The sequence below is a fragment of the Lineus longissimus genome, chromosome 7 (genome assembly GCF_910592395.1).
Source record: "Lineus longissimus chromosome 7, tnLinLong1.2, whole genome shotgun sequence".
In the NCBI taxonomy this organism is placed as follows: Eukaryota; Metazoa; Nemertea; class Pilidiophora; order Heteronemertea; family Lineidae; genus Lineus; species Lineus longissimus.
Window position 1 is genome coordinate 4,799 of NC_088314.1, and position 14,185 is coordinate 18,983.

Genomic DNA, 14,185 nt, shown 5'->3' on the forward strand with positions numbered 1-14,185 from the left:
TGACAATTGTCTTCCATCGTTCTGGTGGGGGCATCAAGTCGGTGTGATGTCCTAGACTGGTTGTGACCATTTTCTTCCATCGTTCAGGATGAGGCATCAAGTCGGTGTGATGTCCTAAACTGGTTTGGAACGATCGCTTTACGAGGAACTTGCCGGCAAAGCCAGTTTGATAGAGACAAAAGACAACTCCGAGGAACAACTCAATAAATAGTGTGAAATTCAAAATTTCTAAAATAATGCAAAGAGCCATTGATACATGTAACACTTTTGGGACACATTGTTATACATGCCGTCTTGCACAGTCCGGTTGAAAACATGTTGGGCCGAATTTACGAAGGGTGTTTAAGAGTAAATTCTACATAATCAGTTTCAGGGCCTAATGCGGTTTTCATGAAGAAACCCTGCAAGGCCCGGACTCTGTCTATTCAGACATTAAACGCTGTTTTAAGCTAAACACCCTTTGTAAATTTGGCCCCTTATGTTTATGTTCATTTTGTTTGGGAAACCATTTTCCACTAGAATATCTATATAGTTTTTGATCAGAAAAAAAACATAAATTGAGTCGCATGCAGCGACAACCATTGTAAATGCAAGCAAGGTGAACTACTGTGGTGTATTCAGGTCACGAACCTTGACCTCATTGATCCGAAAAAGCACGACATCGGTTAGTGGGTTATTTAAATAACAAAAGAACCAATTTCGTCATGTTCAACAGGACCGTGCTGTGATCTCATTTGCATGACAAAAGGGGCCCTCTAGATCAGGCGTTCAGATTAGTCTTCTCATTTGCATGACAAAAGCGGTTGCTTTGGACGAGTTTAACAATAGAAGTAACTTTTTGAATTCACCTTTACATGTATTATGGCTTTTATATGTAAATTTCACATATTGTATCATTATACAAACATAACAAATTAATACATAAAACGTCAGACATTGACGTTGATGTTAGCGACAGCTTGCTCGACCCATTCTGTACCACAGGAAACTTCTTGATGGGGCAGTTGTTATCTTGTTTGAATCTTTCTGGACTAATTATCATGAAAAGACTGAGCTCCTCTTCCACTTGACCGCAAGGTCAGGAACCAACATCAATTTGGAATATTTTGGAAAAATTTCAATCAACAAAATATTTCAACGAAATCTCAAAATTTGGAAATGAATTTGCCCGATTCTTTTGCATTTGGTTTGGTCTTGGGGGTAACCTTTGGTTATCATATCATTGATGAAACCAAGAATGAAAGGCACCCGGATAATTACCGTGTTTAAGGAAATTTAAGATACTTGTATAAAATGGAGGCTAGAGTTTGCCAATTTCATATCTGTCCCAAATGGAGACCGGCACTATCAGGTCTCTGAAGTTGATTGGAATAAACGCAGGTGTTCGTGGTACTGAATGGATCGAGAAAGTTCATAAGGCCTACGGTTCCATCAAAGACAACACATGTTCTGGTTGGCTGGGGTCGAACCAACCAGAATCACGTGGACCCCATGTCTCATTCGATGGGAAAATTGAAATATCTGATCAATTTGGTGATTTTGGAGAAAAATGAAGTAACTTTTAACAGCTCGATAGTAAATTTTGACCTGGTACATCAGAACCTTGACATATTTGGATCTGGTTCTGGTTCTTAATCAACAATCATCTAGGAGGAGTGACCGACGATGACTGATGGAAAGTCTTTTAAAGACGTTCCAAGTGTGTTCCGACATTTTGTCACGGCCACAAAATGGAAGTAGGCTTTTTGCCATCGGATGATATTAAGATTTGGGATGAAACCACCTTTCAATCAGATATTTCGATAAAATACAACGTATCCTTCTGCAGAGGCCTACAGGTAGCGAATGTACAATACTACACCAGAGAAAGTCTGTTGCTAATGACTCCCATAGCGACAATCGTTCAGGGGCCGAGGGTTCCACATCCATTGTGTCATCTTGCTGAAAAGAAAAACACATTATGTATCACAGACAGTGCAATAGATGAAAAGCTCAATGCCCACAGACCATTTCAGAGAGAATCACGCAAAGTAAGCCTGAAAATGGCTTGCACAAAAATTGGCGAAAATTTTGCTTATGCACGTTCTTGGTCATGCTTTATACGATTGATACAAAGTTAGACTAGACTTTGAGGTTTCGCATGAATAATACATTTCGTTTAACTACTGATTTGTTCTGTGTGTAATCAGCGTGCTGTTTACTCATGAAATCGTCCATGTGAGCCTTGTTGCAATTGTACGTTTATCGAATGATTCACAGCTGTCTCAGCTAGACTTGTAATGCTAGAATTCACATTTCACGATCAGAAGCTCAGTTGTTGGTGTTGCTAGCTTTCTGGAAGGCTGGAGATTACACGATATGTGGTATTCACCCAAATAGGCATGTTCTGATAATATCGAAATACTCTTATCTTCGGATCCGGAACTATAACACCAGACAATGAGAAGTCACTAGGCCCACCTTAATGGTGAATATTGATGACCCTAGCAAATGCCGAGAAAGGCATATCAGTCACACCTGGTCAAATAGCAAAACTTGAGGTCCAGGCCTAGGCTGGTCAGGTCGTTATTGGAAGTCTGGTTCAGAGTGGAGTTATCTGGTGTTATAGTTCCGGAGATAGTGTATATCTGTTTGCATTACCCTCAAGATGTGCCCCCGTCGTCACATGGCATCAGTCGTAAAGAGATTCCTGAAGGATGCCGTCATCCAGTGCTTGTGGGATTGGTATCACGTCTCGTCAAATGAAGGGGTTAGAGGTACGCATCTTGTCCAAATCCTTCGTTTGTGGTTCAAATGAAGTACATAAATATAATCCACATTTTCAACAGTTCGATCTGAGCGAAGAAAATAAAATAGTCTAGCGATGGTCCGTGGCTTTCGCGAATCCTTCGTTTGCGATTCAATCTGAACTAAGAATTGTGTTTGCGTTTAAGAATACGATACGCGATGAAAACGTCTGTGCATATAAACACGTGTGTTATCGAGAGAGTCTGTTCCAGGATTGGTATGCGTACTGAGCACCGGTATACCTCTTCCGTCCCCTGGATGTACAAGACTTTCATTATCCGTGCACGTCTGTGGACAACTGAAAATAGAAGTACATTGCCAATCAGATGAAATTGGTCGGCGTATTCAAGTGCTTCTTGCAGACACTCCATAACTAACCTTTAGAATTTTTTAAGTTGGAAATGTATTTGATATCTTTGTTGTTATAACATACTGCAACATTACTCAGAGTATGGTGTTCATCTACTGGGTGGATGTAGAGGTGATCAATCGGAGGCTCGAATGGCACAAATTTTGCTTTCCTTTGGAAGGTCATGTCAGCTGGCCGTTTTAGGCTCTTACACTCAGCCCTAAAGGCTAACTCACTTCTACTTAACCTCGTCATCTCAGGACAATTGCGGTCTTCCATTTGATTAGATCATAAATTCTGTTTCCATCCAGGACTGGGTGTGGTGGTGCAAACTCTCTGCAACCTACAAAAGTATCAAACCATTACAAATCTTCATACAGTGCGAGAAGTGTCTTCAAAATGAACATCGTCATTGGCAAAGAAGCCCATCTTAACAACTTATCATCTTTTCTGTTGAACCTGGCTGCAATTTCCATTTTCTTAAATGGGTGGACGGAGGTGTCTTTAAATAACCCCTTTAATTTGCAAGTTATCAGCTTTTGTCCAGACGTTATGTTATATATCTGCCGAGTTTAGAGCGTATATAGAGTCAGACAATCGCCCCACTGTTGTAATATAGGTGGTATTGACTTGAAACATGTACATGTACGTAGTGATCCTTACCTCCAGTTACAATGCACATCCTTGAGAGTGTCATTTCCAGCAGTTGGAGCTACGCCCTGGTCGTGGTGATGAATATCCTGTGACCTGGATGTGGTGATGCCGGCTCCGGACAAGGACTTTCACTTCTGTGTCATTTCCAGCAGTTCGAGCCGAGTGGTTCCCTTTTTCTGGTGTTACCCATCTTTTGGGAATACTGAAAAAAAAATTTGACACGTTTTCCTAAGTTTCCCCCACTGAAACCCTTTGTTGCACGTCTTTCGTTGTATTTTACCATTCCATACAACTGCGGTTTCATGGTGAGGGCTCTTCAGCCTTCGTCCCGACGTCGCTTGCTACAGTTTGCATGTTTAGAGCATTCTCATTATTTTCAAATGAAACTTTTCAAGGAGCTGATTACTCTGTGAGCAGATCAATCTTTGATTTTCAAGAGTCAAGAACAAATAAATAGGTTCTACTGCTTACCTGAAGTAACACTGCAGCATTCTCCATCGGCTGTCTGGCCGCTTACCTGAAGTAACACTGCAGCATTCTCCATCGGCTGTCTGGCCGCTTACCTGAAGTAACACTGCAGTATTCTCCATCGGCTGTCTGGCCGTTTGGAATCGATCAAAAGATAACGGCACAACCGCTTCCCTTGGCAGGATCGTGTCAGGTGGCCAGGCACGGCTGTTGTCCTGAAAGTCAAAGTCACGGCAGATATTTGAAGACGTCAAGACAATTTGTAAACAAGCTGTGCTGCATAGTATGGTATAGTGGATGCGCTTTCAAATTACGGGAAATGGCGGCCAACCAATTGAAGGGCTCAGTCGATCACTCGAATATCTGGCATCCAATAAAATGGTCCTAAGGGATCAATCCAAAATGAACGGTTCTAAATGGTACCATTTTGCTTCCCTGGTCAAGGTCATGTCAGCCTACTCCTTCAAGCACCTACAGCTACACAGGCAGAAATTTCTATAAAGAATCTGTAAAGCTATATAGAAATGGTAAACACAAAATCTATATAGAATCTATATATATATTTTTGCCCGTGTATGCTCACTGTGATGAGAGCTAAATTCGCCTCTATCTACTCACCAAGTCCTTGTCGTGTTCAAACTGGGATCATGTTCAAACCTCTGTATAGTGGGGTCTGCGTCACGCTGGGCTCTCTGCGGTGTTCTTGGCTCTGCAAGATGGATCTTGCTTCGCACTGGTCTCCCGGATGCTCTTCCTGAAAAGAATCTTAACGATTTAAATCGCTCATAATTTTTAAAATTGGGTTCAAAAATAATGAAATGAAGTTACCCTAAATGCGGCACACATCTTGCTCGCGTCCGAATCCATCCCCAGACGTCTGTCACGCCACGATCGTGCATCTTCAGCCCTCTTCAAGCATGCCCCATCGCACCGACCCTCTTCCTTCCATTCGGAGGTGGTCTTTCCGTCGATGCTGTAAATGGAAACGGATTCAGTGGGAAAAGATCTTACATGTATTGAATAAACCAGAAGTATTAAGGTAGCAGGAAGGGGTGGGCTTTGGTGGTTTCTGAGTGTGAGGGGGTACTATACTGTAGTGACGTCTGCTATTGCGAACTGTGCTGCCTTTGAGAGACTAGGCATGATGCCAATTTTGCCGCTACGCGTCGCGTTGGGTCCTTGCGTCTAGGTGTCACAAGGTGAAGATCACTATGTTGTGACCAGGTAGTGTAATAATTGTGATGACGTCATGCGCAATGCACATAATGGCTGTTGAAGGTATGACGTGAGATTACGTTGCTCACTTTGCATGGGTTGTTGCTGGAGGCTGGGAAGTAAGACGATTATCCCAATCATAAACAAGTCTCAAACAGTGCGGGAAATGTAACGATCTAACTGGAGTAGGATCTCGTATAATCTTTCAAATTTTTTTCTGGATGTTTCAATCATCTCGGTGGAGAATCGGTCAAAGAGCTAAAATTGCGCAAACATCAATGACTTAACAAAATGTGAATCTCACCTGTTTGTTGTAATATCATCTACTTCAGTGCCTGATCTTCTACGACTGCCGCCGGAGAGCATAGAGGGTTAACCCATCAAGTTAAGTGCGAGCCGTCTGATTAACGGCAAAGGCGAGTCCGGAGCCCGTCCCGGACTCCATCCCGCACCATATCGTCAACTTTCTTAAGCCCTTCAACAGCGTAAGAGAGGGAAGGCCTATTTAATATAAAAACCTCTCTTTTTCGCGTTGAAATGGCAAAATGAACGAAGACGACACGCCCTCATGCTGAACCCCCTCAGTCGTAGAACCGAACGACAGGGTCCCCTAGGGGCGCCCGACAAGAGACACAAAGCGTACCGTGCTTTGGACTCCGCCACGTCGTCGGCCGGCTGCTTGGCACACGCCTTCCATACGGAGTCCGCGGAATGGACCTTCTGTAAATGGAATTGGAGAGTCAACATCACAACTAATGCAAAAGACACAGAAAACGCAAAAAAATACAGGACATAGATCAACCAAACACACACACACACGCACGCACACACACACGGGCACATACCCGCACCCATACTCATCCCCTCGACAACCTCCCACATCCCACGCCCCCCAAACACTCTCCCCCAGCTAATCACACATACATATCACTCTATACATACCCTTCACCTCGCGATAGACATCATTCATGGTCGGTTGCATTGGAGAACTTGGCTTGGGGCATCTGCAATGATAAAAGTGATAGTAACGGTAACACGAGCTCTAGAAACTTGTTCCGAGTGAAAGGCCCAGAAGCTTACGGTGCGAATTTTGAGGTGTTCTTGACGAATTCGAACAAAATCATAAAAGAATTCGTCACGAAAACAAAGAATACCTCGTCGTCATTCGGGAGTGTTGCGGAACCTCACTAATGAGATCCAAAACCAACCGAAACTGTCTAAACCTCACGAACAAAAGGACACGTGGAGTTCGGCCACGAAGTCTTTTCTGCAGCCAAATGAGGGGAAATATTTTGAATTGAAGGGGGGGGGATAAATCTTTGGAGTAAGACGAAATTCAAAAACTGCTTGGCATACTGAAATGAAGCAGGAGTTCGCATGTGGCGAGGACTGGACAGGAATGATTCAGTGCGCAGCCGTCATTGGCTTCTTGGTTGTTGAGGAAAACGGCAAATTTCTTGGAAATCGGAATTCGGAATTGGATGTGTGCTCATTTACAGAAGTGGAGGTTGGGATATGCCAGAGTTATGCCCAAGACCGAATCTGTCTTACCATTGCGTGGCGTGGCCTGTGCTTAGAAAACGTGGCGTGGCTTGTGCTCGTCGCGTCTGATCTTGAAGCTCCACGAGTCTTGAATGCGCAGTTTTTATTGGGAGCGTTGGTAACATCAGTTGAACGACTTACGTCATTATATTAAATAATAGAATCGTTCTAGTGCTTTCATGCCGTGCTCGTCATGGTCACTGCATTTGTTGTGCCAGCCTTATACGAGTGGATCATAGCATAATTTGTATATTTTGTACTGCTGATCTGGTCATAGTCAGGTTGGCACCAAGCTTTAGTAGGTTTCATGTGGTAAGGAAGCATGACATGTGGATGTTATAATACACTATCTACAGCCGATTCTGTCAACACCCTCATTGAACTCTATTATCGAAGAGGGTATAAAAGCACCAGACCCTGGCCTATTCGAGCACTTGGCATTTGCGCCTCATTGCGCTTGGTCGTTCCCCTTCAATTCATGGTAAGACTATCGTATTCTCTATTATTCCGATTTCTGCAGGCTCGGTGTTTGAGCGGGCTACCCCTTTTTGGCCTATATTCTTTAGGCAGGCGCTGTGCAATCTTCCTGTGCATTTCGTTTCTAGTCTAGTCGGCGATGCCTATGTCGGTTCTTGTTGTCCAATTTGTCCATTTGTATATTTTCTCGTCTTTCCCGCTGTTATTCGTATTTTCGTGGCATGTATATTTGAATGTCTCTGTGTCTTTCTGCCATGCGAGCCTTTGTGCTGGGGCAGTGTGTAGCCTTGCGAGCCTTGAGCTGGGGCCAGCCTTGCGAGCCTTCGGGCTGGGGCAATAGCCTTGCGAGCCTTCGGGCTGGGGCAATAGCCTTGCGAGCCTACGGGCTGGGGCAATAGCCTTGCGAGCCTTCGGGCTGGGGCAATAGCCTTGCGAGCCTTCGGGCTGGGGCAACATGCTGGTTTGGGTTAGTGGCGTTTTGATGTATGCGTTGAGTGAAGTCTCTGGAAATTTACGTCGGGGGGTAGAAAGCGGTGCCTGTGCGCAGCGTTGCAGAATTGTTGCAAGCTGTTGTCTGCCATACATTTATTTATGTTTATATGTTTCTATCTTTTAGATGGTGCAGCCGACGGTGTTGAAAAGAAAGCACTCCTTGGTGGGGAGAAACTTGCTCCCCTCATCAAAAAGTTCGCGGTAGTGGATCCGGCATGCCCGCCAAAAGAGTTCGCCCACGTCGCTGGTGAGCCGTTGTCTGCGCTTTCCCCGTCGGAGATAGCAAGGGAGTTCAAGACAATAACGGGAGAGGATTCAGGGTCAATACTCAACTCGTGAGTTGGGAAGCCGACTTCGAAGCATTATGCCTACTTCTGCATTATACCTACTTCTGCATTATACAATTATTGTGGCAAACGAGTTCGGTCAGCCTTCTGCTCAGGTTTTAAAGGTAAATGCTATTTTTAACGTAATATCTATTCGTTCGTAATATGAAGTTGAAGTTTTTATACCTATTGGAGTCTTCGTGCTAACATGAAAGTGTCTCTTGCATTTCTCACCCTAGTAAAATTGCAGTTTCCTAAGAGAAAACTTCATTTGCATATTTTGGGTTGTATCTACGTCTTGATTCCAGCATGGTTTGCTTAAAGTGTATAAGATAGTTTTCTCGTTTCGGTCAAGCTTTGTGTAAAAGGGTTTCAATAGTAGTCTTTTCCTTTTTTCAGAAACCGGAGGTACTTCAGTAGAAGAGTGCTGCAAGCGCCCCAGCTTGTCCGCAACCTCCCAAGAAGCCTAGAATTGAAAACCGATCGGAAGTAGCAAGGGCGAGGGAAAAGGTGCGTTTGCTGGCCTCTCAGGACGAGCCCAATGAGAGTTTGATTCTTTTGTATCTTGATGAGTTAGCTCTGAGGCAAACTCGGTTAATGACAAAGATGCGCCAATTTTCGACGATCTATACCGTCAGGCAAAAAGAAACCAAGGCAGAGTAGATTTGGCTAAGTTAGCGCTCACCGTTGTTGGCGGAGGTGAAGCCTTACGTAAATGTTTGAAGCAAACCGCGGCCGTTTCGCCGCCAAAGCCTAGGGGTCTCCATCCCCCCCTCCTAGAGTTTCTGCACCTTCTCCGCTTACAAATTTATACCCGGAGCTATCGGCATTGGCCTCAATTTCCCAAGCCCTTGGCCCCCTTTTTGGGGGTAACTCTTACAGAGGTGCTTATGGCAGAGGTTCATATTCAAACGCAAGGCGCTCAAGAGGTCGTGGTGGGGGGGTATGGAGGTCGAGGCGCTATGGCATGCTTTTTCTGCAATTCAAATGACCATTTCATTAGAGATTGCGATAAAATGAAGGCCGCTAAGCATTTGGGTAATAACTAGGCTCTTTCTCTTGACCCGGGATAAACTGTCCTAGTGGAACCTCGGTTTCACGTGGGTCGGGAGTTGAGCCTTTTGTCCTTCTAAATCCTAAAGTTGAGCTTATATCATTTTGCAGGCCATTTTGGGGTTTGCTATCCCAGATTGGGAATATGAGCTGGAGTTTGATCCCCTTTCCATATCTTCCCATACACGAACCCCAGTTTGGACGACGGTAGAGGGACAAGAGGCTCAATTCCCGGCCCGCAACAATTGCCCGCGATTTGAAGATATTATGCTACGCGATGAATCCTATGATATAGCTGCCTTGCCGTTGAGAAACCCGGATTTTTTCGTACCTGGTCAGTTGCATAATTTTATGGTTGAATGGGATGAAATCATTTCGATTGTAGAACCGACTGTTCCCGCTGTTGGGAAAGTTAGAAAATGGATAGAACATGGTGTGGACATTGACGATTTTTGGGTGCCATTCAACGGAAGCTTTAAAGGGGAGCATTTTCATTCTGAAAAGCCTCCCTCTCGTTACTTTAAAAATTCAAAGAGTTGTGCAAAGTTTGGAGAGTTCATATCAAAGGAATTAACACGTAGATTAGAAAATGGTTCTCTGCAGCTTCTTGGTAAAGTGGGGGACGTTCAGCTTCCAAGCATCATTATGCCTCTTACGGTAGAGCCAACAAAGCCTCGCCTATGTCATGACGATCGTTTCCTAAATTTATGGATGAAAAGTTGTTCTTTCAGTCTGGAAACTTTAAACCATGTTTTCAGGCTTGTAGACCAGGGGGCAAAGATGATCTCCACAGATGAAAAATCTGGTTATGATCACGTCTTTCTTACTGCTGGAAGCAGAACATATTTTGGAATCCAGTTTGCGGGGTACCTAATGGTTCCGACCACGCTTCCTTTTGGATGGAAGGAATCCGCGTATGTATACCAGTCTATTGGAATAGTTGCGACTCATTATTTGAGGCATTTTGGGATAAAGAATACGTTGTATATTGACGACCGTTGGGCGGCAGAATCAATTGCTGCCTCGTCTAAGCATTCTATTCCTATTGAAAACTTCAGGTATGCCTTGCTACAACTCCTCACTAGGCTTGGCTATACATTTGCACTCGGCAAAATAAATGTTGTCATGGCAACCTTTCTTAGGCATCTAGGCTTTATAGTTGATTCAATTAGAATGGCGTACATTTTGCCGGAAGACCAGAAAAGAAAGTTTATTGATCTTCGTGAGCAAATCCTCGCCTCTAAAGAAGTAGATGCCAAAACTTTGCAACGTCTTGCGGGAAAATGCATCTCTATGCTGATAGCAGTTCCGGCGGCAAGTTTGTATACAAGGGAAGTGAACTCGGCTATCTCGCGCGCATTGAGGAATAGTAAGCCGGTTTCAATGTCTGGAAAATTGAAAACTGAGATCCTCCATTGGCGTTTTTTGGATGATTGGAATGGTTGTCATCCCTGGCGCCCGGAGTTTCATAAACAAATAGTGATTGCGACGGATGCCTCCCTTTATAAATACGCGGCTGTAGTTACTCAGGGTGACGCCAAAGGTATCTCTACGTCTGATTTCTGGGACTCAAATGATCGTCGCCCGATTCACTTAAAGGAGGCGGGTGCTCTCCTCCATTCCTTGCAGGCTTAAGGCCCGTCTGTCAAAGATCACAGAATTGATGTTCTCACAGATAGCATGGCTTTAGTCTGCGCGTGGGCTAACCAGGGTTCTAAATCATCGAACCTAAATGATATCATAAAGCAAATATTTCAGTTCGTCTTTCAGTCCAACATTTGTCTCAAGCTCTCTTATATCCCTTCTGCCCAAAACCCTGCAGATAAGCCATCTAGGTCAATTGATCCAAATGACGTAATGTTGTCAGAATGGGCTTGGGCGCAAGTAGAGGGAAAATTTGGCCCGCATTCGGTGGACCTCATGGCCCTAGATTCGAATGCCATGCGCGCATCCTGCGGTAGCTCTTTAAAGCATTTTACTCCTTGTCCGTCACCAAAATCTGCGGGGATTAATGTCTTTGCCCAAGACATTGCTTTGGAGGCAAACCCGTACGTTTTCCCTCCGCAATCATTAGTTCTTCCGGTAGTATCGTTGCTCCGACAGCAGAAGGTGCATTTATGCACGATGGTAGTAGTTATGTCGCAAGAGCATGCTATCTCTTTTCCCCTGTTGAAGCAATACTCTATTGACGGTTTCTCTTTGGGCCATTTGGAAGATAAAAATGTAGTAAGAGTGCCGTCTAAAGTTGGTTTTATAGACGACCCCTTCGGTTTGCAATGGCCTCTGTATGTGTACAGGTTATCCTTTGATTAGGTAATTAGGATTGTTAAATCTCTTACAGAATACAAGTATTTGCGGTGGTAAGGCTCTCCCTTCCTTATCAGAAATAGACGCGCGCCTACAGATGCTTGATAAACTCTCGGAGAATTCAGAAGCTTCAAAAAGGGCAGGTACAATTCAGCGAGCGCTAGAGATTTTTCTCGCTTCTTTGCCATCAGCGCCTACTCTAGTTACTTGTGGTGTTCAAGATATTAAGCGATTTTTTGTGTGGAAAGATAAAGATGGTAAAACCAAGGTACATGACATATCATGCCCCTTCCTGGGTGACAAAAGTAAAATGCAATGTAACTGCCCCATTAGGTTGGCTTCTGGCACCGTCTCTAACCTTTTGCAGAAAATGGCTTCGATCTTTGAGCAAAGCGGACGTGGTAAGTCGTGGGATAATATCTTGAAGCGAGGTAATCCAGCAAAATCACCTGAAATTAAAACCTACATCAAGCAAATCTCAGAACAGGCCAGGGCTCAGATATTGCCAAAGCAAGCGAAGCCTGTGTTTCTTTCGAAGCTCCGGAGGGTAGCAAATTATATTGGAAATCAACTCACAAGGCCAGATTTGTCGTTATCACAGCAATTTGTTCTGCTCAGAGATCAAGCATTTCTGAAAATCCATTTTTTTGCGGGAGACAGAGTGTCGGATTTGGCGCGGTTACCAAGTCCATCTGTGCGCTTGTTACCCGACAATTCTGGTTTGGTTGTATCTCGTGTGTTAACAAAATCAATTAGAGGTGGCAAAGATGGGAAGTGTAACACATTTGTATTAAGTGTGTGTGAAGAAAAGATTATATGCCCAGTTTTTGCTTTTGCCGAATATACCCATTGGGCCAAGGATCACAGTATAGATCTATCTTGTGGTTATTTATTCAGAGTGGCCTTTTCGTCCTCGAAGGTGCTTGATAGCCCCGTAACCTACTCTACAATGCATTCTCGTTTCATAACCTACCTCACAACTCTAGGTATTTATGAGAAACCCCGCATGGAGTAAGAGCTGGTTGTGCGGTCACAACATTTCCGAGTCGACAGATGCAATGAAGCACATTGGTTGGTTTACGAACGATTCCTACAAATATTACAGTAGACAAGATTCCCTGAAGCAAGCCTCGGTCACTGCCACTCGGCTAGCCGCGTCAACAGCTATGTCAAATAGAATTGAGGCTACGTATCAGAAATACTCTGTTTTTGATAATCTTCCTTCGGCCATAATTTAGACGGCTATTATTAGCCCTTCAATAAAGACAGCTCGGTCCAGTGTCCCTCGTCAAAATTTGCATCGTTTTCATTCAGATTCTCATGCATCTGTAAATTACCTTATGGTTGCGTATACGTATTCAGGCTCATCGTCCTAAAAGTCATTCGCAGATATTTATCACCCGCTAGCTAAAATACTCTGCCATATGGTACCAACTACTGTATATACGGCTCTCTAGGTCAGTATTTACAATGCACGGTAAAATCCTTCGCAGTGTATAGATTGAAATGTATGTTGTGAATGTCAATTGACAAGTTTTTGTGAATTAAACGTGCTTTGTAGATATCTTGTTTCTTTCTTCTTAGGAGGAATCTTTTCTTTCTCCTTTTTCTGTGTTGGGAGTTTTTGGGGTGTTTCGATCCGATGGCAGAGGATTCCACCTCGGATTTCGTGGCCGTGGCGGAGAAATGCTTGTTGCTCCCAATACTCCCTCGAGATGATAGTGGTCACTGAGGGTGCGTATACACCCTCATTGAACTCTATTATCGAAGAGGGTAAAAAAGCACCAGACCCTGGCCTATTCGAGCACTTGGCATTTGCGCTCGCATGTAATGAAGGAAGTTTCCATTCTATCCCCAGAGTTTCCTATTTGGAATGGTGACAGGGTAATATGAGATCGAGCCTAAATTGCTAGGCATCAATCCATCTTCCATACCGCTAGATATATTAGGTGCTCTGGATTTGTTGCCCCTAAATCATTTAGTTTCTCATGTTTGTTTGAGCCAGCTAATTAAGTCCCATCTTATTGGTTTCCTTCACCCACCCGCCCCACCCTTGGTGCCGCTGTCTCTCGTATTTCTTCTTACACTGAAGAAATGCTTGTTGCTCCCAATACTCCCTTGAGATGATAGTGGTCACTGAGGGTGCGTATACTACGGTGAACAAAAGTCAAAAGGATGATCTTGATTTAAAAGTAATTCAGTCGTGGACATCCGCTATTTCTGAAGAGGCTCGACAGATCCGAAAGGAACAATGACTGGGAAAGGACATCGACATTTTTTTTTCGGGGCGGGACGACTTACGAAAACGAAACAAAAAAAATTTGAAAAAAAAATCTGTTTCATTCGCCCCCCCCCCCCCCCCCGAGATAATAAAAATGAAACAAAATTATTATTTTTTTAATTTTTCGTTTTCGTAAGTCGTCCCCCCGACTTAATAAGACGTCCCGCCCCGAAAAAAATAATTCTGATGGCCTTTCCCGTTTCTACCGTACTTCTTGCCTCAAATCCCTATGTA

At 43.9% G+C, this 14,185-nt stretch overlaps 1 protein-coding gene across 5 annotated transcripts in view; it reads right to left on the reverse strand.

Annotated features, from left to right (window-relative positions):
* Window positions 1-200: 200 nt before the first annotated feature.
* Window positions 201-14,185, reverse strand: part of LOC135491504 (uncharacterized) — a 30,563-nt gene continuing 16,578 nt past the window's right edge. Inside the window, exons 1-10 of one of the 5 annotated variants that reach the window (XM_064777413.1) lie at window positions 7,025-7,098; window positions 6,416-6,477; window positions 5,778-6,193; window positions 5,087-5,231; window positions 4,877-5,012; window positions 4,354-4,473; window positions 3,800-3,992; window positions 3,373-3,479; window positions 2,641-3,085; window positions 201-1,941 (exon numbers count right to left, since the gene is read on the reverse strand). In XM_064777413.1, the coding sequence (XP_064633483.1) occupies window positions 4,893-5,012; window positions 5,087-5,231; window positions 5,778-5,839 (327 nt within the window). In that variant the 5' untranslated portion in view covers window positions 5,840-6,193; window positions 6,416-6,477; window positions 7,025-7,098 and the 3' untranslated portion in view covers window positions 201-1,941; window positions 2,641-3,085; window positions 3,373-3,479; ... (1 more) ...; window positions 4,354-4,473; window positions 4,877-4,892. Of the gene's footprint in view, window positions 1,942-2,640; window positions 3,086-3,372; window positions 3,480-3,799; window positions 3,993-4,261; window positions 4,474-4,876; window positions 5,013-5,086; window positions 5,232-5,777; window positions 6,194-6,415; window positions 6,478-7,024; window positions 7,099-14,185 lie in introns of those variants that run through there. The other 4 variants (XM_064777415.1, XM_064777414.1, XM_064777410.1 and 1 more) reach the window with 4 other exon arrangements.